The sequence below is a fragment of the Falco punctatus genome (assembly GCF_963210335.1).
Source record: "Falco punctatus genome assembly, chromosome: 12".
In the NCBI taxonomy this organism is placed as follows: Eukaryota; Metazoa; Chordata; class Aves; order Falconiformes; family Falconidae; genus Falco; species Falco punctatus.
In genome coordinates, this window is record NC_137592.1 from 17,566,952 (window position 1) to 17,594,886 (window position 27,935).

At 42.6% G+C, this 27,935-nt stretch overlaps 1 protein-coding gene across 4 annotated transcripts in view; it reads right to left on the minus strand.

Annotated features, from left to right (window-relative positions):
- TTC7A (tetratricopeptide repeat domain 7A) overlaps positions 1-27,935 on the minus strand; it is a 173,111-nt gene that overhangs the window by 45,175 nt on the left and 100,001 nt on the right. For all 4 annotated transcript variants that reach the window (XM_080408291.1, XM_080408292.1, XM_080408293.1 and 1 more), the window contains 3 exons: positions 17,432-17,548; positions 13,341-13,438; positions 6,702-6,836 (listed from right to left, as the gene is read on the minus strand). In XM_080408291.1, the coding sequence (XP_080264417.1) occupies positions 6,702-6,836; positions 13,341-13,438; positions 17,432-17,548 (350 nt within the window). The remainder of the gene's footprint in view (positions 1-6,701; positions 6,837-13,340; positions 13,439-17,431; positions 17,549-27,935) is intronic.

The window sequence follows — 27,935 nt, forward strand, 5'->3', positions numbered from 1 at the left end:
AAGAACAGCAACTACTACCACTTGTTCCCATCCACTTGAGCTCAGCCACTTGCTCTTTTGAATGAGGCAACAGATTTACATCCTCAAAGGCTGTCTTTGCATGCAAACTGGTAGTTAACTGGAGTCCAGGGACCACTTTAAATTTCCAAGCTTCAGGTCTCACAGGGGCTGAAATGGCCACTAAGCTTCTTTATTTACATATGCAGCATTAGAGTGAAAGTTTCTGGAAGCAACACAGGACTAGCTCAAGCTACCTTCTATGCTAAATGGTGCAGTCAAAACATTACTTGAAATTCTACAAGATAGCTGGTTCCTTCATGTGAAGTGAGGCCCTGCTCACTGGTGAGGACACAGCGCTCTCCCAGGTGGGAGAAGCAAGCCACCAACTTGTAGGCAATAAGGCCACCACTGATACAGGTGACATAAAAATGCTTTTGTTTGAAGGGCACCTCTTGGGTTCTCATGTATTCTCTCTCAAAACACCTCTAACTGGCTTATATATTTATATTTGACTTCTATACTTACAGAAGTCAAAGAAATGACTTCTAAGTCTTCATACTCCGGTCCAGTCCAGGGTAAATTCGTCTTTTCAGTCTCTGGTGTGAATAGATGTCATGCTTCCTTTTTCATGACTGCATGCACTTCATCACTTGCCCAAAAATTACTGAGCAGCTGAGGAAATGCTAGTATTTGGTACCCTCTGTCATCCTCTAGGTACCACTGGCAGTGCAACAGGTTTCTCTGTCTCTTGGCAAAGGATCTACAGACTGTTTAACAAAAAGCATTGCTAGCTGCTGTCTGTTTCCTTCACAAGCAAGTGTTCAACACACACGCGCATGTTTGCATGTCCCAGATTTCAAGAAATGGCATGTGCTCTTTGAAGAGCACCCATGCCAACGGATTATCAGTCCACAAAGTTTCATGTTCTGCTCCAGCAATGAGAAATACCCAGAAGCCTCAGGAATGGGGGAAGCAATCCAAAACTCCCAGTACCAATGTAAGGCCAAGACTCCTTTTGACTTTTTAAATTCATTGGTGATAGAAAACACACTAAGCCAAGCTGGAGAGGGTCGATCAAAACCTAGTATCCCCCTGAGGACATTCGGATGAAGAGAAATGGGAAATTTGGCGATGCTTAGCCTACACCAGAAAAGCCTGTTGCTAAAACAGGAGGCTTAGCAGAACCACTGCTGACTTCTTAATTCACCAGTAACATTTCAAAGGGGACCAAACCAGCTCATTTATCACTTCTAACTCCAGTGTGAAGTGTTCCTAATCCCTCCTAGTAAGTAAACACTGCAGGGCGACCATCTTTGCAGTACACCTTTGTTCTCCTCAGTAATAGCTGTGTAATAAAGGACTCCCTCCTGCTCCCTCTCGCCAGGTTCCAGCTATTCATACTGCTTTGTGTTACTGTAGAACCACAAAAAGCAGCGCTTATGGAGCTCAGAACTCAAGTAGTGAATGGGGAAGTTCTAAATTTGAAAGCACTTAAAAAAAAACAACCCAAAAAAAAAACCAAAAAAGGAAAAGAAACACTAGAATTGCTTCAACAACCACTGCTGCATCACGAGGCAGTATCTGATCCCAGCTATGCTGGCAATGTCAGTAAAGATGTCTCCCAGACCTGATAAACACCTTTAATATCAGAGCCAATAACCTGAGGGGGCTTAGGATCACTAAAAGCTTCGGGAAGGAAGAGAATTTAAATACCCTCGTGCAAGCTGTGCAAATACAAGCTGTGTAGGGGAGGGCCCGGCCCGGCCGTGCCTTTGGCTGCTGCTGGGGTGCCTGCTGTGTGGCCTCGGGCCAGCCAGGGCTGAAGATTCCAGCCCACTGGCCCCGAAGACACTTTCTTGTGGAACGAAGCCCATCTCTTCTAACACAGCTTTTTTCCCAGGAATTGGCCCATATGGAATAAAATAAATAAATCACAAGTGCTTTGTGAAGGGAGGGTGGAAAAAAAAGAGTTCCTGCTGTACATAACTCGTGGGAGCAGATGTTTTTCCATTAGCTCAGTGTTCTCTGCACACTAGCTCTCTTTACGTTTCTCGTTCATGGCATGTTCATTGCAATGTTTTTTTCCTAGGGTAAACTTCAGCATGTTACTGAGACAGCAGGTAGCCCGCTCCAGCCCCTCTGTGAGTACATGGAATAGTTACCCTAGCAATTTCTGCTTAAATGCTCCTTTAAATTAGCCCTAGGTCTACCTGGTGAGGTTTGCAGACTGTGCTTAGTAGGCACTTAGCCAAACTTAGATCAAATTACCAGACCTACTTTGCTGTGAGTGGCCATATTTGGTAAAGTATTGGGTTAGTCAAGAAGCTAAATTGTCAGATATAAAGTACTAGTAAAGACAAACAAAGTGGACATTGTAGTTAAAAGTAAAGCTTAAAATAATCTAGCAACAGGAGCTGGAATATTAGAACTCATATTAAAACTGGCTTGCAGCATTCTAAAATGCTGTGTATAAATAGAGCATATGGTTATTACTGCCTAGAAATATAATCACACATACTTCAGATAAGAAATCACTCCAGTTACCCAAAGAGCGTAAAACTATTTCTTTTCAGTACTGACAAACTTTGCACTCTGGGTCAAAATTGTTCTTACAAAAATTTTGAATGAAGGTAAAATTTGGTCATAAATTTGAACAATTTCAAGTAAATTTTCCTCAGCCAAAGAGCACGACTGTATTTTCTAAACAGTAGTATTGGCATGATTTTAAAAAGGAAATAATGGGGAGAAATAGTTCTTAGGTCAAGACATTTATCTTGGTAACACAAGCAGTATTATCACCAGTAATCTCTAGGATTCCCCTTGCAGCTCCTCCTGCAACAAGAGGTATAAGGAGTTAACAAGCTTTACCAATGCTACGGAAGTTCCTTCTCTCCTCTCAAAGTTGAATTCAAACTCTCAGTCATGAAAAGTAGAACAAAGAGCAGAAATGAGCATATGGATCACATAAAGACCACCTCTCTTGAAACTCACCCCTGCAGCATGTGCACTGCAGCACCCTTCCTCAGTACTCCCTGAAATGAGCTGTTTCTCAGACTTGAGGCCAAGAATAATGTTTAGGGTTATTAATATTAAAGCCTAATGAGATGACTCTCTCCTTTTAATAAGCCATTACATTTCAAGAGGACTAGGGGGGTTATTGTTAAAAGGGACCAGACAAGCTGTGCTAACAGTCGTTGCTGCAGAACACTTGAAAACAGAGTATGCTTCTTACTATTCCAAGCATGCCTGCTGCAGGTAGTGGACCACCTCTCTAGTCTTTGGGGACAGCAGACCTCTTGTACTCTTTCAAGGCTAACTGTGACTACCTGCAAGGAAAACAGAAAGATAGGGAAGCCCACCGAAGAAATGTGCAAAGTTCCCTTCTGCAGATGACTGTATTCCCACAGCTGGTCCTATGAGAGGTGGCTGGACATGAGATAAAAAGTGAGAATTCATAGTTCTGTCTGGATGTGTGAAAGAGAAGAGGGCTCTTTTCTAGAGACCACAGATCCATCAACAAGTGAAGTAGTTCTCTGGCTGCTTACGGGAAGCTACAGAAAATTAGCTTGCCAAAGTTCACTAAGCATTGCTGCAGGGAAAGACAAGGTGCAGCATCCATTACAGCGCAGCATATTTAGACTTGGGAACTGCACTTTCAAAGCTGCTGCTTTAATATCTTCCCTACATAACTGTGCTGGTCATAAACCCAGAAAAGTTACAGATAAAAGCATTAAGTCTATGCTCTCTTACGCACAAGGTAAGTATCTTTATCACAGCACAAAAGAGATTAACTATTTGCACAGAGTTCACAGCCTTGCCTTCAGCCACTGTTAAAGGAACGCACATATTCTCATGCACTAATTGTGAGACCCCAGTGAAACAAGGGCTCTCCATCTCTGAGGGAATGAGGATGCTTCTGCACAAGACAGGAACTGCTATTGCAGCTGCAGATGGAGGATGATACAGAAAGGATTCCTCTATGTAAGCACCACCTGATAGCTACCACCCACCTAGGTCCCTTTTGCAAATGTATGTGCTGGCTTTGTGGCCTGGCCTGCCTGCTGGAGAGCCATAAGAACAGCCCTCACATAGCTGTGGGATAGCTGCTTTTATATACCTTTTTCCAATCTGAGTGTAGAAAGCTCTAATTGGATCAGTCAGTTGGTACCACTAGTTTTCATGCCTTGGGATATGAAGAGGTAAGGGAACTGTTATGGCTTTAATGGAATCCAGACGCGATTGCAGCCTGGCACTCTAAATCCATACCCACACACAGAGACATTGCCAGCTGCATCCTGTTAAGTGTCTGAAAAGGATGGATGCTTTGTTATTTACTTACTGTAGTATGAGGTTAGGAAATCGTAATAATTTTATCTAAAGATTTATGATTCATGCTAAAAAGGTTAAAGTGTTAATGACAACAAAACCAACAATACACAAGTCATTTCCCAAAGGCAGATTAACATTTTTTCCCTTTAGATATGGGATACCGAGCTATGAAAAAGTTAGGCAACTTGCCTAGAGTCACAAGATGAGTCATCGACTGAAAAAGGACAAGTCCAGACTAAACCTGATAGAAATCTACAGCATACTGGTGCAGCTCATTCATGAGCATGAAGGGACTCTGGATGCAGGTGTCAGAACGTTACGCTCATTGCCTGTTGCTTTCCCCAGATGTCAGTTTTGGGGTGAGCTGTAATGAAAAAGCATCGGACTACCTCAACTCTTTTTAACCACACATTTCTGTTTAGTTTGTTGTTTATGAAATATCTCTGGTTTGGAAGTTACTAAGGTCTTACGAGTATACCTGCTCCTCCTTTCAGATGGGAAAGATCCTGGTACAGAGGGTCAGTGATACCCTTTTGGATTATTCCACTCACTAAGCCCACTGTAAGATCCGACCCACTTCAAAGAAGTCCTGTAATTATTCAGGCGCTGTGCTCTTCTCTGCTGAGAGTAAAGACTACCCCAAAACACCTGCGCCTCTCCTCATCCCTCTCATCCCTCAGGATACCAGAATGCAGCAACTTCCACACTATTGAGAGAAGAGGATGGACAGTACTTCACCAAGAGCTCATTAAGCCACATCCATAACAATAACTGACTTCAGTAACGAAATTACAAAGCAGCCACACTATGATTTTTCAGAGTATCAATCCTGATTCAAGTCCAGTTAAAAGTAAACATGAAACAAAACAAAGATTTTAAAAATAATTAAATAGGAAAGAAAAGTTGCAGCTTATAAAAATAAATTCTATTTAAAAGAATTAACACCTTTGAGAAAGGCACTCGATTTACACTAAAAAGTAATCATAGCCATTCACAGCTAGGTCAAGCAAGCACCAGGTCTTTATTGCTTTTGTCTTTTTACACAGCAGCAAAAATGTAAACTGCCTAGAGCTATCTGCAGGATGATGGACAACAGACACCTTGACTTTCTATTACAATAAACTCCAGGTCTTTTTGCTCCCCAGCAGCCTCCTCTGCAGCCTTAAATCAGGAGCATTAACTGAATAAAGCAAAACCTTGCTAGCGATTTTGAAGCCCACAGCACATCACTGAAATCCACATACACACAAGCCATTAAGTTAATCACACATGTTCACTTAAAGGATGATGCATTCCATAAGAAAAAATCTTTTGTACTTTAATAGTTAGTCAAATTGTAACAAAAGGAATGTCACATATAATTGGTAGGAAATGGCCCACAAAACCAGCTATAAAAATCTTTGCTGAGAAGAAAGGTGAGACTTCCAGGTTTTATGTGAGAATTGTCAATTGTACAGATTAGCTAAATGAGAATTTGAAAAGTTCTTCTGCATACAGAATAGCAAATTATCAGCAAGGTTCCAGTGGGCTCTGCATTTTTTTTTCATTGCCAACAGCTGCAGAGACATCTAAGAAGCAACCACAGCGCTCAAATGTAATTTCAGGTGCACAACTGCGTGCCCAGGCGTGGAAGAAAAGCTGTATTTCTTAGGAGCAAAACTGCAGGGTCAGAACTCTTTCTATCAGTCCTGAAATGCTGGAATGCAAATGGCAGAATGTGCTGGGCAACTGTTTCTCACCAAGTGTTCTACATAAAACCCTTTAACGAGTTTGGAGATTGCCTCTGGGTAGAGTTCCTTCTCACTGTTCTCCTTCCCCTTTATGTGCTCTGCTGTAACATCTCTACAGGAGTGTCTCAAACTGACATGCTGCTGCCTACAAGTCCTTGGGAGATTTAAACAGTCAAGGATAAAATGAGTGGAGGACTTGCTCTTTTTAATAATTTTCACTTAAACCTCAGCAAAGATTGGAAAGTTCTCAGTCTAAATAACATTTAATGCATGGTTGACCCAGTCTTATTACAGGGAAGCACACAGGGAAAGAAGAATGAAAAGAACTGTCCCTAACAACTAATATTTGTTAATGAGGAACTACCTACCCTCTTCTTTTAAAAGCATATTTTAGTGATGACTGAAGTATTCTGTATGTTATGGAAAAACAGAGGTGAGCTGAAAAATCACACTACTCCAGTATTTTCTTTGTTATATTGAATCAAGTAAGTGGTAATTCAAAAAATGGCTGGGATAGAGAGGCTGATTTTTCTGCTGGAATAAGGTGATTTTCAGGTGCTGATTTCAACTACTCCATTAACACTTACATCATCTCATTCACCACTGGAGGGAAAGAGGAACTCTAGGTGGTCCAGGACTTACCAGCTTGAAGCCAAATTTGTTCAAGAGCTGTCCACAGATGCATAGGTCCTTGCTTCATTGCGCTGCTCTGCATAGTTATTTCAGACATGGCCTGTTCCAGTCTTGATGCAGCAAGGGAGGAGGCTCGCTGTGATCCTATGGACCAAATAAACAAAATCAATAACACGTTCTGTACTACTTTAGGATATTTCTTTGACTCATTCAGGAAGCAGGTCTGATTCTCCACTCACTGCATCTGTTTTATGTAATAGGAACACCACTGAATTCTGGCGTGACCAACTGCAGAACCATGTTTTATAAAAGGTTAACTTACTAAAAAAACCCCACCAAATTACCCAAGGGCTGCAGCTCAAACAAATGAATTAAGAGACAGACATTAATATATAGTTATAAAGGTCTGCTTAGCATTCCTCAAGGAAGCAACCGTATTCTGCTCATTTGGAAAGCAGAACTCTACCATCAAGTATTTCCCACAAATACTTGCTAGTAACCCGTTTTATAAGCATGCTGTCACCACATGATTACAAAATACGGCCCACTAATGTAAAATCTTAATACAGCGTTACAGAGCAGCTTGGCACCGTTCACACAGCACACACATCTCAAGTGACATCAATACTGTTCTGCTGGTTCGGAGGCAGCGTGGTTTTTCATTTAACCTTGGGGAGCAGCGCGCTCAGTGCTTCGACTACATTAACCTTTAGTGTGTGCCGTAACATTTATGCAAGAATAAAGTATTTGGCGCCCGTATCTTGGGGACAAAACATCCCATTGACACTACTCCCCAGAAGGATGCATGGGCAGGACCATGTTTGCCAGTACAGCAGGTGAGATGACACTGGGGAGCCTGGCTGCCAGAGGGGTACCAAGAGGGCGGTAGCAAACAAGAAGCTGTAAGATGAGATTCTGGAGTATGATTTGTCAAGCTTTGAGAAATAAGTATTGGAATGCACACAGGTGTAATGTGATGTTAAGGTTGACAAGCTCTTTCTGTGGAGAGCCGCCGTGAAGCATTACTCTTCAACCTATCCTTACAGGCCGGCCTCACAGACCGCAAGATCCCGGAGCTAAAATCCCGCTTTCCTGCACTGAGGGAGTGGCAGAGCCCAGGCACAGGTACCCTGAGGAGCCGGGAGGGCTCTGGGCATGGCAAGGGCCACAAGGGCACACAACCTGCCGCAGGGCACACGCACCAAGTGGTCTGTCCCAGCGCGCCAGCACTGGAGCCTGCTGAGCTGGCCGAGCTGCACGCCCCCCTCCTCCCCGCAGCAGGCGGCCAGCAGCAGGCTGGGCAGGGCGGGCAGCGGGGGCAGCGGCAGGGCGGGCAGGGACAGGGCGGGCAGGGACAGGCCGGGCAGGGACAGGCCGGGCAGCGGCAGGCCGGGCAGCGGCAGGCCGGGCAGGGCGGGCAGCGGCAGCCCCGGCTGAAGGGCCGCTCCCGCCCCCAGAGGCACCTGCCGCAGCCGCCGCCCCCGGCCATGGGGGAGCCGCAAGCTGCCGCCCGCGGGAGGTATTTGTCCCATTACCTCACCGCTAACTAATGCCATTCATTTTGAGCAGGAGAACTTCAAAACAGCCCTGCATGGCAGGGGCCTCCCACGGCTCCCTCGGAAAATGCAAATGTGCTCTTCCTAGATGCATTTCTTAAATTCCTGCGTATTTTCAAAGACATTCCTGATCTCGTGTTCCAAGAGATGACAGTGCAGTAACGTAGCAATTACGGCTTTAATGCTACAGTAAAAGCCATTCTGCTTTGCGCGGAGAATTTATTATATTTAACAGTTGATTTACCAGATCCATCTTCAGCCGGTCCCCGTGCACTCGCTCTCCACTGTCCCCACCTCCACCTGGGTGCAATGTCACCAGAACTCCCAGGAATTCAACTCTGACAAGGGCTGTCTAACAAAGGGAAAGCCACCAGGCACTGACCCCCGGCCATGCAAAACACGGGCAGCTTCTCCACAGCACAGAGGCAACAAGGAAATGGCCACAGGAACAGCCAGCGATGTTCCCAGGAGTGCCGTGAAGTCAGGGCAGACCCCTTGCCTTCTAGGTTGGCAAACTTGCAAAAAAATACAGGGGCTTTTGGGATTTTGCAGTCAGCCTAACCAGATACTTACATTAGCACTGCTGATCACGGCAGCATGCTTTGAAAGCAACTTTCAGCATTACATCCCTCTGCCAAGGCAGCCCTCCTTCAGAGAGGCTTTCTGGGGCTGAGTTTCTTGCAAGTGCCCCTGCGTATGGCTGGTCTGACGCTATTAGGTGGGCACATGGGCTGCTGGTTTACTCGCATCCTGACAGAGCTCAGGGAAATCCTCTTTTCCTTGCAAGTCAATCCAAGGAGACTATGTCACTGTGAGGCATCTTTGGGCATTTTGGAGAGGTTCACATGCATTGTGAGGCTGAAGAGCCACTTAGGATCTACTAAAGCATCCTTCCCTCACGAAGCAGGCTTTAGGAGAATATCACTATGAGCTACTTGTACTCAAAGGAACATGATTTAGCTGCTCCTCTTCTTTTCTTCATCAGCCAAGTAGTTGCCAAGAGGGGAAAGCCTACGATCATAGACTGATCTTGCCCAGTGCTGTGGGCTTCCATCTGCACAGCAATAAAAAGGGAACCCACGTTATTTAGCAATTTACAGCGGAGGCTCTTTGCATTTAACAGCCTTTGGCATTCCAGTCCTTTGATGTTTATTTTCTTCTCCGTTCCAGCCTACAAGGAAGCAAACCACACTAGGCAGGGACCATCCGATCCCTTCCCATCCCTGCTTGGCCTCAGACACAGATATGGTCTCCTTGTTCTAGACACACACATGCCAGGTGAAAAGACTCTCTCCATCCCAACCCATACCTGCATATTTGCTACCGCTGTTCTTACCCATCTCTGCTGGATCGCTCACAGGAATGCTGCTTAAAGCTTGTCTGCTCAAATAAACTTTGTAAGAGATGGCCTTTGCCAGCCCTGCCCTTCTGGACTGAAAGGAGCTCAGCCACAGCTCTGAACCTCAGGCAAGCAATACGGTGACCCTGGGGGTGGGCTGAAGGCTACTGGAGCCAGAAAAGAATACACCTCTAACACATGCCGCCTCCCAAGAGAGGAGGTAGGCATGTATCGTACCAGTATCGCTCTGACCTCAGGGCAGTGGGGGCAGCCAGAAAAACTTCAAACAACATTAAAAAAAGGTCTCTGAATGTCTCATTATAAAATATCTCTTCCTAAATAAATGTAGATCTTTATATCCTAACAACAACAACAAAACCTGTCTCGCAGAGCTTTAATGTCATGCCTCAAAATACATGCAAATGTTGGCATAAGAAGATATCACAGCAATTTGTTATTTTAGTGAGGTCTCTTTCTCTTTTTAACAGCTCCACTAGACAGAATATAAACTTCACATTTTACAATAAAGCTCTCCACACATTTTGGAAAGAAATCATAAAAATAACAAAACTGATTTTGTCGTGATGAGCTCTGTGCATAAGCTATATAAGATATATCTAAATAATTTTAAAGTGCTCTTCTAGCATTGTTATAAGACTAAGAAAGACCAAGTTCAATATTTTGCATCTATGAAAAAACTGCTATCAAAATAGAAATGTACCTCAGTAGATTTACTAGGCTTATAAGAAACACAGAATTCCTCAGCCTAAATCACTTCAGCCAAGAGCATTATAAGATAAGACTAAATCAGAAAAAGAATGAAACAGCAAGGCAGCTGACTGATACCGGTGAATTTAGTTAGGAACACTGCTTCAGTTAGAAGAAGATGATGAAAATAAAGAGGAATTAAATCTTCCTGGCAGCAAACCTAGAATTCTGGCACAGCAAATAATCTCATTGTGGTCTAACTGAGGCAGAAGCCAGTGTCAAACGTGGCTGCAGTAATCCCCCCTTCAGTGATGAGCCCAGAGATCACAGAGCGCCTGTGCGTTACAGCGATACTGCTGCACACTCCCAGGGGATTTCATGATGGAAACCAGAGCCTGTTCCAGAATGGTGGAAAAAAAAAAAAAATCGGATCTCCTCCCTCCTTCAAAGCAGCCAGCCACAGCTCTGAGGAGGCACAAGGGAGAGAGGGGCTAAAGCTGTACACTCTCCAATCTCACCGCCTGCTGTCTTCAAAGGCTCCCAGCTGGGACCATAGACCCAGCTGCCTCCTTTCTGCAGATGGAAAACAGCAGCACCTAGAGCCTGCAAAGCAGCCAGCTCTGGTGAAATCAGCCAGTGCCAATCCTGCACTAATGCAGATGTACGAGCCCCATCCTTACATCCATTGTGGGTACAACCATGTTAGCATGGAAACCTAGATTCTCGAAGTGGAGGAGGAATACATTTCTTGGCTAAAACCAACCTGCATTCAGTACAAATCACTTCATGTGCGTGAAAGGCTTGTTTACAGCTTGTACTTTGCATTAATTTGCTCTTTCTGGCAGGCAGTACCATGGCATAACAACATTTTATGCTGAACTACAGCTCCTCCGCTGCATGCTGGCTGCTAGAACGGGGCTAAGGGCAGGCTGGAACAGGGACCCAACCCAGGTGCTTTTTGAGGAGGGCACTACATAGAAACCAAACATGCCTGAGCTTTGCTGTGACTTCACTCTGGAAGAAGTGCTGCAGGTCTGCAGCAGAGCAGCAGGCAGGAGTGAGGTCTTAGAAGGGTGGCACAGCAGCACATCAAAACATTACAGGCTCCTTGTGACGATTTGGTCTCAAAATCTCAAACCATGCTGTGAAGTGGATGTAGCCCAAACCTCACCACACTCTTTTCCCCAGACAACTACAAAGCAAGGCAATGAATCTCCAGAAGAGCATGGAATCCACATCCAGAATGCCTTTTACATGCCACTAAGCACCAGCTAGAGCTGAAGGGGCAGGGATCAGTCCAGGCACAGCCTCACAGTCTAGGCACCATAAGCCACTTGCTATTTCAGCAGCACAGTGGGAATTGGACTGATAACAAAAGTACTGTGGCAAATAATATTTTTGGGTTTTCATTGCTTTCCTAGTAATGCCTAGTGGCTGATGGACTCTGCAAACTACCAAACCATTTTCATATATTCACTGAAACTGAAAGTCCAATTCACTGCCCAGCATCAGGGATGATAGGATATATTTCACAAATCTTCACATTTATGTACAAGTGATGACTATCCTCAATGATTCTGCATCACCAGGAAGCTTTCACATCATATCCACTCCCTTTTCCAGATTAATTTTTAATATGCCAAACAGCACATATTTAGTATATCCTCTTCATCTATCTGTGCTGAATTTGGCCTGTTCTCTTTAATTAAGCCAAAGACTATGGAACACTGCCACATAAACAATGAGAAAAAGGACCTATACAAAATAGAGACTCATCTCACCAAAGGGTAACAAAAGAGAAATAAACAGATTAAAAATTGCATAAATATGTGCGTATATAATCAGTAAGATTACAATGTCCTAAATATAAACCTTAAGGGTTTAACACTACAAACAAAAGAGCAGAAAGGCTGAATAATGTTTTGACATTTGAATGATTGTATGCTCAAGATCTAACCTTGCAATACTTTTTAACTATTGGTGGGTGTAAATGCAGGTTAAACACACATAATACAAGTTATGTACTTGACATGTAAGAACTTGTCCTCCATCTCAGCCGTATACGCTGAGCATGTCAATTCAGTTTTACAAGTTCCAAGTGTTCATGATTAAGACTCAGATAGACAAACCTAATTCCCTAGCCCCAAAGCATGAGACTTGTTAGCGTTGTGTGCTGTTGTTTTTTTTTTTTTTAATTAAGCTTTTATATTCTTCTTGTCCAATTTTTGAGTCTGTGAGGCCTTTTTTTTTCTTTTTTTTCTTCTTTTTTATTTTTTTTTCTTCTACATCCAGAATGGTAGAAAGTTGCTTCTCTGATAAAACCCTACAGGTTAAAACGCAAGTTTCTCACATAATCATCTGATTCTGAGAGCTCGAGTTTTAAAGGAAGCACCAAGTATCACGAGACTTCTGATAAAAATCACAAGTCAGCAGCACACTCTGAAAGCTTCCTTTCCCCTTCCTGCCAAGATCAGCTTTGATGTCTCAGTTATTTCCATCTGATTATATCTGTTACTGTGAACTCGTATTTACCATGTAATAAAGCATCACAAGGTTTATGTACAAATCCCAAAGCAAATCATCCTCTAATAGGAATTCACACTCTCGCTCAGCTTTCCAAACCCACAATAATAGCTGGCTTGATCAGGACATCTAAATAGGATTAAAATGGGGGTGGGGGTGGGGTGGGGAGGCAGGGAGAAGAGGGGGGCAGGGAAGACTGAATTATACAGTTCTTGCAGAAGCATTACATGGGAGCTCATTACACCTTTCATGCTCATCTCAGAGAGCTTTGTAAAAGAAAGCAGGAATTCTTTGTTTTAGGCATGTAGAAGCCAAGGTACAGACAAACCACGGTGACACGTTCTGCAGCAGAGATGGCCCTGGAAACAGATATGGACCTCTTTGACCACCAGCCCAGCAACGTACACAAGCATGCATGCAGCCCTACTGCTGCACCCCAACCCCCTTTGCTGAAGAAAATAAAAGTTCTCTCTCACAAAAGCATACATTTAGGATGGGAAAGCACAGATCTTGTTTCCTCACCAGAATCGGTATCATGAGCATCTGGGAGTGTGAGATGCAGTCCATTATGCTTTTTGATCACTGGTGTTTCGGTCACACTACTTCCTTTCTCAGAGCCACTGTAAAGAAACAAAACTGTGTTACCTGGCCATCTTTCAGCAGAGAGACAATGTTCCCCTCGAAGCAGGCAATAGTTTCGTCTAGCTGCCACTGGAACTGAAAACTCAAGCTTTAACTGTCGCAGGCTGGCAGCTTCTTGAACGTGCTGTTCTACACCCCCACGCTGCCAACGGACAGGCAGCTCAGAGAGACAGTGCACAGCAAGGGTTGCAGGGCACATGCCAGTATCAGTTTATTTGGCTGTTGCAAACCACTGGACAAGGAACATGTTGGCAGCTAGAAGCCAGACCAGAGGAAGCCAACCAGCAGCCCCAAGCCCAGGAAGAACCACCATCCCTTGGTCTTGCCTGCAGAAGGATTTGTTCACAGCTCTGTTGTGCGGATCCTTTTGAAACAGACCAATTACCACCTTCCACCCAAGTGCTAACTTTTCATTTCAAAGGGATTATTTTCTCCTGTTCCACCTTTGTTCTGTTGAAACAGAGGAGGAAGATAAAAGCTACCACACAGCACCACTTTATGAAAGAAGGACTATCCGGTCTGCTCTTCTACTACACTTCTGTCCTCACAGGAAAGGGAAACTCAAAAAAAACCCACCCAAAATCATGTGCCCAACAACAACAACAAAATAATCACTTAATGCAGATCTTCTGAGCCTTCCTGTCACCCCATGGTGACATGATGACATCATGACCCCATCCCCCCAGGATTAGATAGTGATATCTCCTCTCATCACCCAAGTAAGGGACAAAATATCAAAAGGAGAAGTGACTGCCTGGTTACTTTCTCTGGTACATTTCCAAGCCTGCAGCTCAGCCTCTGGAGAACGTTCCTCCCAGGAAACAAGCTGTGACAGAATCATGATTGCTGTGGATGCCCCATCTTCCAGTCTCATCAGTCCTGTGGTAGGGATTGCACAGGATTCCCTTGAATTGGCATTTATCTAGCAAAAGAATTAGCTTGGGACTGCTATTTATTTTAAACATGATTGTTCTGTTATCACAGAAAACAACAGTGAAAGATAAAACAAGTCTTGTCCTTCCCTGCTAACAATCTAGGACTGAAAGGCACTTAGTGTTCTTCATCATAGTGGTAACCACATTTACAGTAGCTAATTAACCTTTTACTTGGGTTTTGGGATCACACATTACTGTTTCTATTAATGGACTCTGAATTCTCGGACATTTGAGTGTTTGCATAAATCTCCAGCCTTGACTGGGTCTCCCCATCTTTCATACTGGTTTCCACAATGATACCCCCCATTTGAGACTATTGTGTGGTGACAGATACAGGGGAAAATTAAATTCTGTCCTGTGCCCCAGCCTAATCCAGCCAGGATTAACCCAAGTGTAGGTGCCCCGGCTGGGGGCTGCTGGTGGAACCGTAGGGGCATTTCTGTCTTACTGGTGTGTTGCGTACACAGGAACGTGGCAGCTGCACTTCAAAATACTACTCCCATGAGGCGAGCGCTGCTTTGGTGCGGCAGTCATCACCACCAAGGCACTATTCACACTGGTTTACACGCTATACTCTTACACAAAGGAGGGGTGAGTAGATGGGTGGATGGCATAAGGCTGACCACAGCAAAAACTGACTGCAGGAAAGCAGCATTCGGAGAAAGCTTGATCAGATGCCTTCAGTTAACAGAACGCACCTCAGTGCAGTCAAGAGCATGGCCTTTTAACTGGGAAAAGAGACTGAAAAATCCCAGCCGAAAAACCGAGTGCATTGTGCAAAACAGCCACTCCCAATGGCTTTATCCGTCACCCTGGAGAAGGGCTGAAAACTAACTACTCCTTCAAAGCTGCAGTACGAGGCCTTCAGCCAAGAAAGCTTTTCCATGCACCACAGAAGGGACAGTAGCCAGATGATTTGCCTTCCGCATACAGCACTGGAAAGGCTGACAGTGGGACACGTTGCCACTCCGTTGCCCATGTTTTTAAAGAGGTAGTTGAGACAGTGGATAAGATGGTGAGAAAAACTGCTGAAGGGAACACTTGGTTGTAAAAGACTGCAGAGGCACCAGTTTATCAGAGAGAAGACAAGAGGGGACTTCAGCGTGGCACATCAATAGCTGCCTGGGGAGAACGTGCTGGGCCCTGAAAGACTCTTAAACCTAGCAAAGTCATAGTAAGTTTGCAAAGCCAGGAAATGTGGGCCACACAAAAGCAGCCAAATGGAATTAAAGTGCAATAAACAGGTGATTTAACTGCTGATTGAACTAGTAAAGAGTATTGGGTGCAACAGCTCTCAACTTTATGTAAATACAGGCTTCTCTTTTCCAAGAGGCCCTAAAAATGCCTGCGCCCAAGTCTCAGTGATAAGAATTCCCTCCAAGTTCCTTTGCAAGCCCAACCCGGAATATTTTACATATTTGTTAGCTCATACTGCTGCAACTTGCTTAATACAAAGGGGCTTCCTAGGTCATTGAATCCAGTCTAAAACTGCAGGTACCAAGTTCGTTCTTGTTACCTTTCAGACAATACTTCACAATAGAAAATGCTCTACAACTTTTTTTTTTTGAGAAAGCCAAACAGTCCCACTGGGAATAGCAGTGAAATACACATTGGAGTTCCTAAAAGCAAAAGCAAAGCAATTTGTTTTGTTTAGGCTTCTATGGCTAAAGCTTATCAAAAGCCTCTAAAAGCTATTGCATCTCGGGTTTTTAAGTATAACAGCCAAAGCACAGCTTGGGATCCGAATGCAGTCCAAATGGCTGAACTATTTATTTATGTGTTTTCCAATGTACTCTCTTCAGTCGCAGGCTTACAGCCCCCCTCCCCCGCAAGAGTAAATCTTAGTTATATTGTTCAGTGTGGATTTGATCAGCTTCATGAGGACTACTCATGGGTATAAAGATTATTCATGTGAGAGGTACACGATTGAATTCTTAGCTAAAAAGCCTAAGGCCTAAGGAAATCAATGATTCCAGCCTGTAAGAGACCATTTCTCTGCTGCTATGTAAATATCTTGATTTTTGTGTTTGGTCTGCTGCTCATTAGCTAAACCAACAAGGAATTACTAATAATCCCTCAAGGACGACTTGTATATAGACATGCATCATTCTGTACATATACTTCTGGTGTTTATAAAGCTTATGTAAATGCGTACAGAGATTGGGGAGCAATACAAGCTTCATCAGTCTCCTGTCATGACTGTTGCCACCAAGCATGCCGTCCTTCCCATCAAACACAACCTCTATGGACATTACAGGTTAGAGATAAATATAGGCTTGGGATAACATTCCCAAGACAATTGTACAGTGGTATCATGACTAGGACAATATCCAAAGGGTGTGGGAAGACAGAAAACCCAACCTGGAAACTTCTACGCTTTCTACACTTTTCTTTTTGGAGGCAAAGCAGATGAGAGGGAAGGAATGAAGAGGGAACCTAGCACTGCTTAAATGCAGATGTACTAGGACAAAAGAAGGGAGAAAGATGCTACATCCTCCACTCCTTTCCTTGCCCAGTTAGCACCAGGCTGTGCAACCAGCATGCAACCACAGCATATGATAGTGTTGGCTGTGTGCCTTTCCTTGGCTTACTCAGTTCAGGACTGTGTCACCCCCCACACATTCCTGGGTGGTGCCAACTACTGCAGACTGTGAACAATAGCTGGTGGATGCTCAGCAATATTAGGGAAAAAATCATAAATCTACCCTCCGTTCTGGATATCTGAATATGGATAGAGGTGTTTAGACATTCAGATCAAAACCTTTTGGTTCAACCCGCTTCTTCAATCCTAAAAATGAGGTTTTGTTTTGTTTTGTTGGGGGTTTTTTGTTGTTTTGTGGCCTTTTTTTTAAGTCATGGCTATTAAAATCTTGCCTTTTTTTTTAATCACAGCTTGAAATATTACTTATGTGTCTTTTTAAACAGTACTGTTTATCACTGTTTTTGCAAAATAACTTAAGTATCTAGACAATTAAAGAAGATGACTACACCTTCATTATGAAATCTGAACTTGTTAACACAACAGAAAAAGCCTACCTGTGCTGTAAAGCATTAAATACCATCTGCCACATCTGCAACATATGTCTGCATGTCACCAGAGCCTCTTCAGGTCCTTTGTGTATCCATTCCAGTTTTACTTTGGTGAAGAGTAAGCTGCAAGATGAAAAAGAACAACTTCTATTTTATTGACATCTCATAAATGTGGAGAATCAGTACCATTCTAGCGAGATCCTGGCACCCAGCATTTTTACTTGCTTTGTATGTGCAGCAATAAAAGAAAACACTGTAGCACAAAACATTTCATACGGCTCAACTTTGATTCCTCACAAGGAGATGAGAGGATTAACAATATTCCTCAGCTGCAGTCAAATTTGCGTCACAAAGCTGGCAGGACAGTGTTAAAAGCAATGCACTGCAAAGCTAACAAGGTGAAACAGAGTCACTCTCATTTTATTTTGGACAGCATTAAAAACAGAATAAAAAGGAATTGCCATAATACATATGCCAGACTGTTTTCTTAGTCTGGCATCTTCTTATAGCACTGGCTTATATAATAAATTTCAGACAAAACCCCCAACACACTTAATATATGCAGATAATTATGTAATGCCTCACAGGAAGGAATTGCTTTTTCTTAATCCCAGCTGGCAACCATCTCGTGCCCCCAGGCAAGGCAGCTGATAGCCCCTGTACATTCTTGTTCTAGGTAGCGTAACTGCTGCTACTATTCTTATACCTAGAGAATACGAATATGTACTTGCATAGCACACTGGAATTCAGCAGTATTAGGTCAAGCAGAGGTTAGAAGACAGATTTGGCAATGACACAACCTACCTTTTGCTGCTAGCGTAGCTTTTAACACCATCCTTCACAACACCCACTTTTGGGTTTTTTTTTTAATTGCTAAGATGATTTAATTTATTTCTTATTTACTAATGTAAATTTACTTATCTGCTTTGATGCTTTCATGAAGTCCAAGATCTACACATTTTGAATTGGCTCAATATGGCTAGTGATTAATCCACTGTATAGCACATACACACATGCACACAACCTTAACAGCTGAATGCTAAAAATCCTAAAAGCTGCTTTGTGAATGTGATTTGCAGGCTCCTGGGGAATTCAAACAACTTCAGAAAGAGACAAAGGCAACTGCATAGATGATGTTAGAGAAAACTTTGCAGCTGAATAAGAGATCTTTCATTTGCAGTAATAAGAAATCTGCAGCTGACTCTGTGGTGCATATCTACCAAAATGCACTAAAACGGCAGTCCCATTCTGAACTAACAAACATTAGTGGGTTTCTGGGTGGAGGGTTGTATGGGTGTGCGTGCTCTATCAGCTGCTACAGGGAAGTCTGCTCATGGCTGCTGCTACAGCTTGACCTCACAGGACAAGCATTCAACTAAACTCCCCAGGTGCAAACTTAGGCTAGGAAAGAAAGATCAAGTTTTATAATCAAGGGAATTTGTCTTTGTCCTTTACTATTTTATATCCCTACTGTATGTTTACCTTTGATTTTCTTGTTACTCATCTGAGCAAAACAAATACTAATAAAAACATTCCCTGCTTTCAGAGATGCTGACCCCCTAACTGAAAGGGAGTGCCCTTATGATGATTCAGGTAGTTATTTTTGGTTAGATCCATGGACTAATCAAAAATTCTGCTGGGACGAAGAATATCACAGTCAACACACTCTTAATAGAAACGAGACTGAATTCAAAGGACTGGTTAGCAATGGGAACTGGCCGGTGATGCATGCTGCTCTGTATCCCTTACTTGACTGGGCTCACAGGAACAAAGCTTGTTTTAATGCGAAAGAATATAAAATCAAACACCTACGAGCAAGGAACAGATATAACACTAGAGAGATGGGAGGTTATACCCCGGAGTGCAATGGTGTTATAAAAGAGAGCTTCATGAATGTGAAGTTCCTGAACAACAATCCAGTTAAGAGGTCTAGCATCCATATACAGAAGCACAATCAAGTAGGAGCTGGAAGATGCGGTTATTCCTGCCCACAGCATCAGCAAGACTCTTAGTACAATCCTGTTTCTAGTTCCTGCTCTTTAACTCCGGAAGACACCTAAAAATGGGATGAGGTTCAGAGAAAGATTATGCAGGTGATCTGAGGGCTACAGAAAAATGTCTTTTATCACAGGCTTAAGAAGTTCAGTTTATTTGGTTTAACTAAGAAGCAGGGAAGAAATTATTTTGCCCAAGACTGCAAGCACCCACACAAAGTATATGATTGTGAGTCTTTGATCTAAAAGAAAAGGTATCAGAAAATCCAAGCATTTGTTGAAAGCTGAAACCAGTCAAATGGAGATGTGTAAGTAAATGCAGACATATAACTATCAAAGAAAAGAATCTATGCAGCAACTACGTTGTGTGCCCAGTAAATTCTGTAGTCTTTAAAGCCTTTCAGCAAGAAAGGACAACATCTGGAAAGGAACGGTAATCCACAAACAGAAGCTATGGCTTTGATGTAAGGCTTATGAGAGAGCTTCCTCGGACTGCGCTCTGCAGAGGGGTGAGACTGCATCGCCACCTTCATTCTGGCAATTGCTCTACTAAAAATATTCTACTCATCTAAGAAACAAGCACATTGAACAATCTATGCTATTGTAAGCATACAGAGTATTTTTTAAACCACTATAAACTTTAAAAATCAAAGACCAGCAAAAGCACTGTACAATCCTCCTTGCAGCAGAGGAGTGGTGGTCAAAGAGCCTGAACCCTGGAGAACAGTCTGTTACATCCCTGAATAACTCCATGCTTTTGAACGCTGCAAGGTACCACTCCAATATTAATGAAATACAAAAATATAGGAAAGAAGAATCTATTATACACATAAGGGTTATAGTAAGGGTTCCTTCTCCCTTTCACATTAGTAGGCATACAGACAGCTTAGTTATCAGCAGGCAATTACAATCACTACACAGTATATTTAAACATTAAAAAGACAAACACATCAAGTTCTTCTCTCCATCACTCTGCTGTTTACTGCTTACATTCAACTTCGGATGAAGACTCAATGTTCCGTCTCAGGAGAGAGATAACAACTAGTGAAACAGGAAAAAAGCAAATCTCTCGCACAAACATAACAAAGGCTCAGCACAACATTATCACTAGTCATAGAGCACACAAAGGTTAAAAAAACCCCACATGCAAATCCAACAACTGTCTCTGCAGTGCAACACTACCAGATCCCAGAGATACCATGCACTGTTAGCTGTTGTGGTAATTCACCTTTGGAATAGTGCTGCTCACGTTATCATGTAATAATATAGTGAAGCAAACCGAAAGGCAAATAGGAAGAATGTAAGGGGCAAAAGGAATCAAACCATACTGACAGCAGCAGTAAACAATGCAATTAAACATGATAATTAGAAGATGGAAATACAAACAGAACATTAGGCCGTGCTATACATTATTTGTATTTCTCAGCTTCTAATAAGTTTTTTAACAGCAAAACCAGACAAATAAAAATACAGGAAAACCACTGAAGTGATGTAGTATCACTTATCTTCAGCTTATCATTTTATTACTGAGACAGCACTCTTCCTACAAATAAATCTAATGAGTACTGTGTCATATCAGTGTCTGTGCACAACTCTCGGGCATAAACAAAAATTATGTATGCACAGATCTCACCTTATTATATTTTCTTAATATCATTTTACTGTACTTTTGTATGATGCTTGCGGTATTAAGCAGAGCAAGCTCCTAAAGAGATTCAACATATAAAAATAGCCCCAAGTTTATTAATACAGTCGTTGGTAATTCTGTTAGCCTCTGAAAATGAAAACAGATTTGGGCTAAAGCAAACATACAAACTGCTACTACATAGGCACAGAAAGAGAGAGTGAAAAATCCACAAACCATTCCTGTAATTTGTATAATTTCAAGGACAGTAACAATGGAATATAACCACTGCTCACTCTTGACACCAGAGTCTAAGCTCCTGCTCAGAAGAGGTCTTCTTTTATCATGCATGTGAACAGTATGCAAAAGGCTTCTATTCCCTGATGTACCGTCCCTTTACAAGCAAATTTACGTATCTATCACAGTAACTTTAACTCTGGAAAATAAAAGTCTGCATACAGTTGACTTTGATGAGATATGAAGCTCTGAAAATTCAAAATTAGTTTTCCCAGGTATCAAAATTCCAGTAGTATAAATGACAAATATCAGTTTTATGTGCCATGCATTGACAAAGTAAGGATTGGAATACTGGAAGGCCTATGCAAATTTTCAGTAGCAAGCAAGCTACTTCGGTTGGTTTCAGAAGGTGTTCAATATTTGTTTTCATGAAGACTGATTTGAGCTGCTGATACTCACCACGTCTCAAGGCCTGGCCAAAAACACCTACCCAGCCCTCCTGAATGCCTTCTAATCTTAAAGGCTGAGCATTTAGCCATGTAAGTTCTTTAATATTACCCATGATGAAAAAAGGCAGCTCTTTCCTATCATTGACAATCCAATTCCTTAGGTTTAATAGTTAATACTTATTATCAGACGGCTTCATGTACGCATATGGTATACTATAAATGCTTATGAGCACATCTCTGGAAGAAGTTGTAAGTCGCTACGTTTAGTAATAGCCTATTGACTACTTTATGGATGCTCTAAGACTATATAAGCATTTATTAATCAGTTAATTATTGGGACTTTAAAAAGTTGCTTTAAAATGGAGCTTTTAGTATCAAATGTAGCCCTTTAACTACACATTTATACAGCATCACAATGGGATCTCTGTGCCTTATCATCTGACAAGCAATAAATAATGCTAGTACTATAACAAACAATAACACATTCCATTCCTTTCAAGATTGAGAGACCAAATTAGGAATAATGAGTATTACGTAGTCATTTAGTTATATGTTTTGCCATTAACTGGCTCCTTACAACCCCTCCAGTTTTTCAGAGCTTGTCAGCAGCTGCTCAGAGATCTGCATATCTTCGAGCTTTACCAGATCAGGGCCATCATTCCCCAAAGTCTTTCATTATTTACCCAGATTTGCCTACCCACACACACAGCTGCTGGGTTATTTTGGATTTTGAATACAAAAGGAAACCTAACAAAACACCAAAAGCAGCAGTAATATGTCCCAATTCACAGAGACAATTGTGTACATTAGCATGAGGATACTGAACTTCTGCAACTAATATGTGTACTTTGTTTCATTAAATGACAGGATGCATGTGCCTGTTTGTTTGTGTGTGTTTACAGACATTTGCCTGGAGAGAGAAACCAGAATCCTAGTCACAGCGCCGAGGACAGCAAATGCACTTTATCCAATGACTGATTGATGGGGTGCTGGAGCAGCATCCAAGTGGCACTGGACAGCAGAGACCAGCTGACCCTCCCACCTCTTCGAAACCCAGATAAATGTTCCACACCAGCTCCAACGAAAAACAGGGGGATGCCACAACCTGTATGGGTAGACAGCCCGAGGATAGTCTTTGAGGAACTGGGAGCCAAGGATTAAAACCCCAAAACTTTGATCACTGAACTCTTGAATTAGTTTCCTCCCCTTTAAGGTAACAGATGCAAAAGCAGGATACAGGTGGATACAGGACATAGGCTGATCTAACAGAGCAGGAAACAGGATGGAGGAGATAAGGAGAATGATCAAAGTTCCGGGATGTTTTTGATATATGGAGGTAGTAAACAGACTTCGCCTGAAAAAGAGGCTGAGAGAAGAGATAGCAGATGTATAAAATCATTAATAGCATGAAGAAGATCAGGAAATCAAAACGGTCTGTGTTGTTTCAATGAAAGAAGTAAGGAATATCCAATAAAGCAATCAAACAGTGGATTTGAAATGCCAAATGAAGTGCTTTTTCATACAACACAAAAGTAAAGTGCAAAACTGCTACAGGATGTTCTGAAGCAGACACATAAATAGGTTCAAAAAGGGATTAGATAAATTCACGGATGACAGGCCTATCAGGGGCATTAAACACAACCTAACAGAACCTCTAGCTCCAAAAGCCTCTGAACCACTCAGCTGACAGAATCGGGGATGATATATGAGGGGTAGGATCACCCTGCTGCTGTGTTTCTACATGCTTCTCCTTGTGCATTCACCAGATGCGCTGCTGAACCAGAGAAGCCCTTAGTTTGATCAAGAATGGCCACTCGTTACATTTTGATACAGCAGAAACATGATTGCAGCCTGTGTTCTTTTCATAACCCAGATTGTCTGGTCTTGTTTCATCTGCCAGTATGAGAGGACAGCGTATCTGCAGCTGTAGTATCTTCACAGCAAATTAGCTGCTCAGTTTATCAGTTGCTGAGTTTAGCTTCAGTGGTGAGTCACCTGTACAAGCCAATTAGCTAATGTATACTCTTTCACCATAACCATTATGGTTTCATTAACCTTCCTAGAGCAACTGCTAAAGCCCTAGTCACATTATCAATAAGAAAAAACACTGGCAAAATTAGAAAGCTGTGGTTAATTGCCTGCATTTTTGTTGATAAAATCAAGATCAAAGTTGCTGTCTTCTCAAATAACTCGGTGCTTCTTGCAGTCTCCTGACATTTAAGGGCACATTCTCTACTTAAATTAATGCCAGCAACGCTGACTGCAACCTCCTTTTATAACTCCATGCTGTGCCATGTTATCTATCACTTCCCCTACAAAAATAAATTGATCATATACTTTTACAGACATACAATCCTCTTTTTTTATGGCTCCCTGCCCATTTACACACACACACCCCTGCCCAATACAAATGAAAAACAAAAACAAGAGGCCTGGTAGCATGTCCAAAGAACTGTCCTTTAGAAGAATGTCCTGTTCAGAGCCCCAGTCTTGCATGATGGCAGCAATTCAGCTAACGTTGCTCCATCAACTATGACTGCAACAGCACAGCACAGGGTGAGAACAGCTTCTAGAGAGGTGGATTCTAGGCTATTTAGAAGTTTACATGATAAAGACAATTTGCTACCCTTAGACTCACACAAAAGGCACCCAGAAAGCGGCTCTTGCTCATAGAGTAGGAGAGAAACAGAAGGGATCCCAAAAGCTAAGACTGCAGCCCAACCTGTCGGAGACTGCACAGCAAAAACAAAGGAGCAGCTACTGGCACGGCTCAGGCTCTGGGTGTTTTTCCTTGGATTGCCTCCTCCTGCAAGCTGCACCTTACACCTGATGGCAGAAGGGCCTCCTGTCAGTCAGGCAAAGGTCCTGCCAACAGACTAAGTTGTGTATCTCTGCATGGACCCAAATGTCATGTCCCAAGACCAACATGTCTGCAGCCAGTGCAGCAACCTCACACTCCTATTTCAGCATTTGGGTCCATCAGATTCATTTGTGATACAGAGGGCAAATGTGAGTCAATATGGATGCGGCCCATCCAGAAACTGCCACTTACATCAGAAGGCGATCTTGCAAGAAACCCCCTTTATCCGCTAAACCCAGGCAGGTTGTCACCTGAAGGAAAAACAACAACCGATAGATAGTCTGCTGAAAGAAAAAGCATGCTGGTCTGCTGGGGCAGGGGGCACAGAAAGTCTTCCTTGTCTTCAACTTTCTTCAGAATCAAGCCGTATCTAGTCGCACCCAAGAAAAGGCGGCACACAAAAAAAAGGGGCGACCAGAATTATTGTCTCCTTTTCTTTTAGTTAGATCATTCATTTTGAATCCCAGACTTGTGGTATTTTGGTTTTTGTTAAGGATGTAGGAATGAAGAAAATTGTTAGCAGACCTGATAACCGTTCTCTCACCCTGTGTTACATAGGATCCTTTGGGTGGTGATACATCAGAAAAGTTTTTGTTTTCCTCTCACCCTGATGAGGAACTGGCAATAAAATGATTTTGCACCATCAAAAATCTTAGGTATTTCAGTCCCTATCTCACCTGAATAAAGACAAAAATAATTGTCGTAAGTTTCACAGCAAAACCTAAAGAAAAAGGTTCTGGAGTTGCTATGCAGAGTGTTTACATTAACTTTTTTATATGTAATTTCCCTCTGTAAGGACAGTGTGTTAGACTTTCCCTTGTAACACTTCAGAAAATGGTAAACTGGGGTTTAATTTGCAAGTCTCACCCCACGCTTTGTGATTTTTTTTCCCCTCTGACAGACTCCAACTACACAGAGTACTCCCCATTGCACTGTACACTGCACGAGCACATTTGAAAACTGGGGCCAGGTCTCAAGCATCCAAGGCCAGGAGCTTAGAGGTCTACCTCCTATTTAATTTCAGTCATGAATTTACTAGGAGTTCAGCGCATAGCTTCTCCAGCAGATCTGAGCCCTGGCACTTTAATTCAGGTGACCGTGGTGCAGTATCTCATTTGTGGGTGGAAATGGACACATACATGGCAATGTGCAAGTGTCAGTGCCATCTCAGACATGTACTGGAAATTGTGGTCCACTGTTTTCACCCGTGGTGGCAGTGTGGACAATACTGTGGCTTGAGCTAGGGACACGGGAGAGCCATGGCGCTCACTCTTGCATGGCTTCTTAGCCAGTCTTGGTCAAGTCACTTCAGGTCCCTGTGCTTCAGTTCTTCTAACTGCAGAGCAGATAACAGCAGTGACCTTTGCAAAGCATTCGGAGAACTAAGCTCTTCATCATCGCCTTCCCCGTATCCTTTACATTTAATCTCTTAATACTGGTGCTCTCAACTTCAGAGTTATTTGTGGACAGGAAGGAAAGCAGGTTGAGTTCCTCTGTAACTGACATCACTTTTAAAACATTTTCTCATTTTGTTGGGCCTGATTCTTCAGAATTTCATCAGATGTGCCCCCAGGTAAGTCCAGCCAACCCTGATTAAATAGGAATTCATTTGGAAGGGCAGAGCTGAGAACTATCATGCTGTCACAACCACTGGAATGACTCTTGATTTACAGAAATGGAAAAGGAAACCAGGCCTAGGGTCTCTAATTGCTGAGCTGAGATCCTGCCAGACAAGAAAAGAGCATTAACAGGACTAAGCTGAAGTACTTAATATGCTGCCAATACTTCCTATCCCCAAAGACTGCAGAACTGGATGCTTCACTTACACTTCTGTACTGTTAATATTTTTCAGAAAAGCTTCTCCCCAGTGCAGTTTAGGCAGCTTTTAGAGGAAAGGATACCAGGACTCTGGCTAATACAGTAACATTTGACATCAACCTCCCAAAGTCACCTCAGTCTGCCACCAAGAACACTCTTTCTGGCAAGGTGTGTCAGAATCCCGATTCACATATTTAAAATAGAGTGTAATACCTCCTAATTAACCTAGTGTCAAGGTAATAAAAAGCAATAGCATACTCCTATTATGGTTGTATAAATTATGCAATGAAATACAGTATAGCAGAACCCCCATAGGATTAATAAAACATTTCTACCCAACTTGACACATTTATGAAATCTTGTGTGTTACTGATACTTGGAGCCAACAGTCTGAAACTGCAGCACCCCCTCACTGTATTAGTAAATTAGAACCACACAAAATTTGGCTTTGTTCTAAAAACAATAGGCTTTTTGGTTTTGAAATGTATTACGCAATGCTGTTAAACAGACCTCACTGTTTCTATCAATTTATTTTGGGACAATACAATTTATGCCATTGTGGCACTACTCCAGCAAAGCACTTACAAAAGGTCTTCATCTTTAAGCATATGAGTAGTCCCGCTGAAGTCAACAAGAAGTCAATTATTCCTCTCCCTAAAACTAAGCATGTGCTTAAGAACCATAGTAGATCCAGCTCTTTATGAGAAGGATTATGACAGTCTCTCCTAATACCTTAACTTTGCGGAGGACAAAGCATAAATGTGAGTAACACAGGAAGGGCCAGAGTCTGCCGGTATTTAGCACTCACTGTCTGTATGTCTCAGCGGAGGTGAAAAAGATAGAAATCAACCTGCCAAACACTGCTGAATTTCACTACAGGATGCTGGTCCTGCAGCATGTGGGGGCATGTTTCAACCTATTTTCTGGTTGAAAACCACCATATACTTACAACAGTTCAGAGGCAGTGCTTTTTGTAAGATGCGCTTGTTTAGTAAGATATGGAGGAGCAGATTTCTATGCCAGCCTGAAAAACGATGGGCAAAGGCATTCTTCAGCAGTGAAAGAAGTGACAGAAGACAGACAAAAGCTCCTTCATTTCAGAAAAAACCCGCACATAATCTTGACCAAACCTGTGGTGTCGTAAGTAGACAGAAAACTGCTGGCTTCCCCAAAGAAAATCCTAGAGAAAGAAACGGGTATTTTGCTACCAGCAGGAATCATATTTGTCTAAGCCTGCAAAGCAAAACCATGATGTAATTGCAGTCTATGTTAGCACCAGTGCCAGCTGAACACAGTTAGCGCAGTAACAGCAGCAGGAAGACACAGGAGCGTGACCTTTAACGCAGAGCTAGCAGTCAGCATACAGACCCGGGTCTGTACTTCAACAGACAGATGTGCTGAAGATCATGCTACTGCAGTTTTGCTCAATCCCTCACTGGCACGACTGACCTAACAAAACCTGTGCTTACCATTTGGCTCAATGCAGCACACTGCCTCACAAAAATCAGACAGACGGAATTGTGTTCAT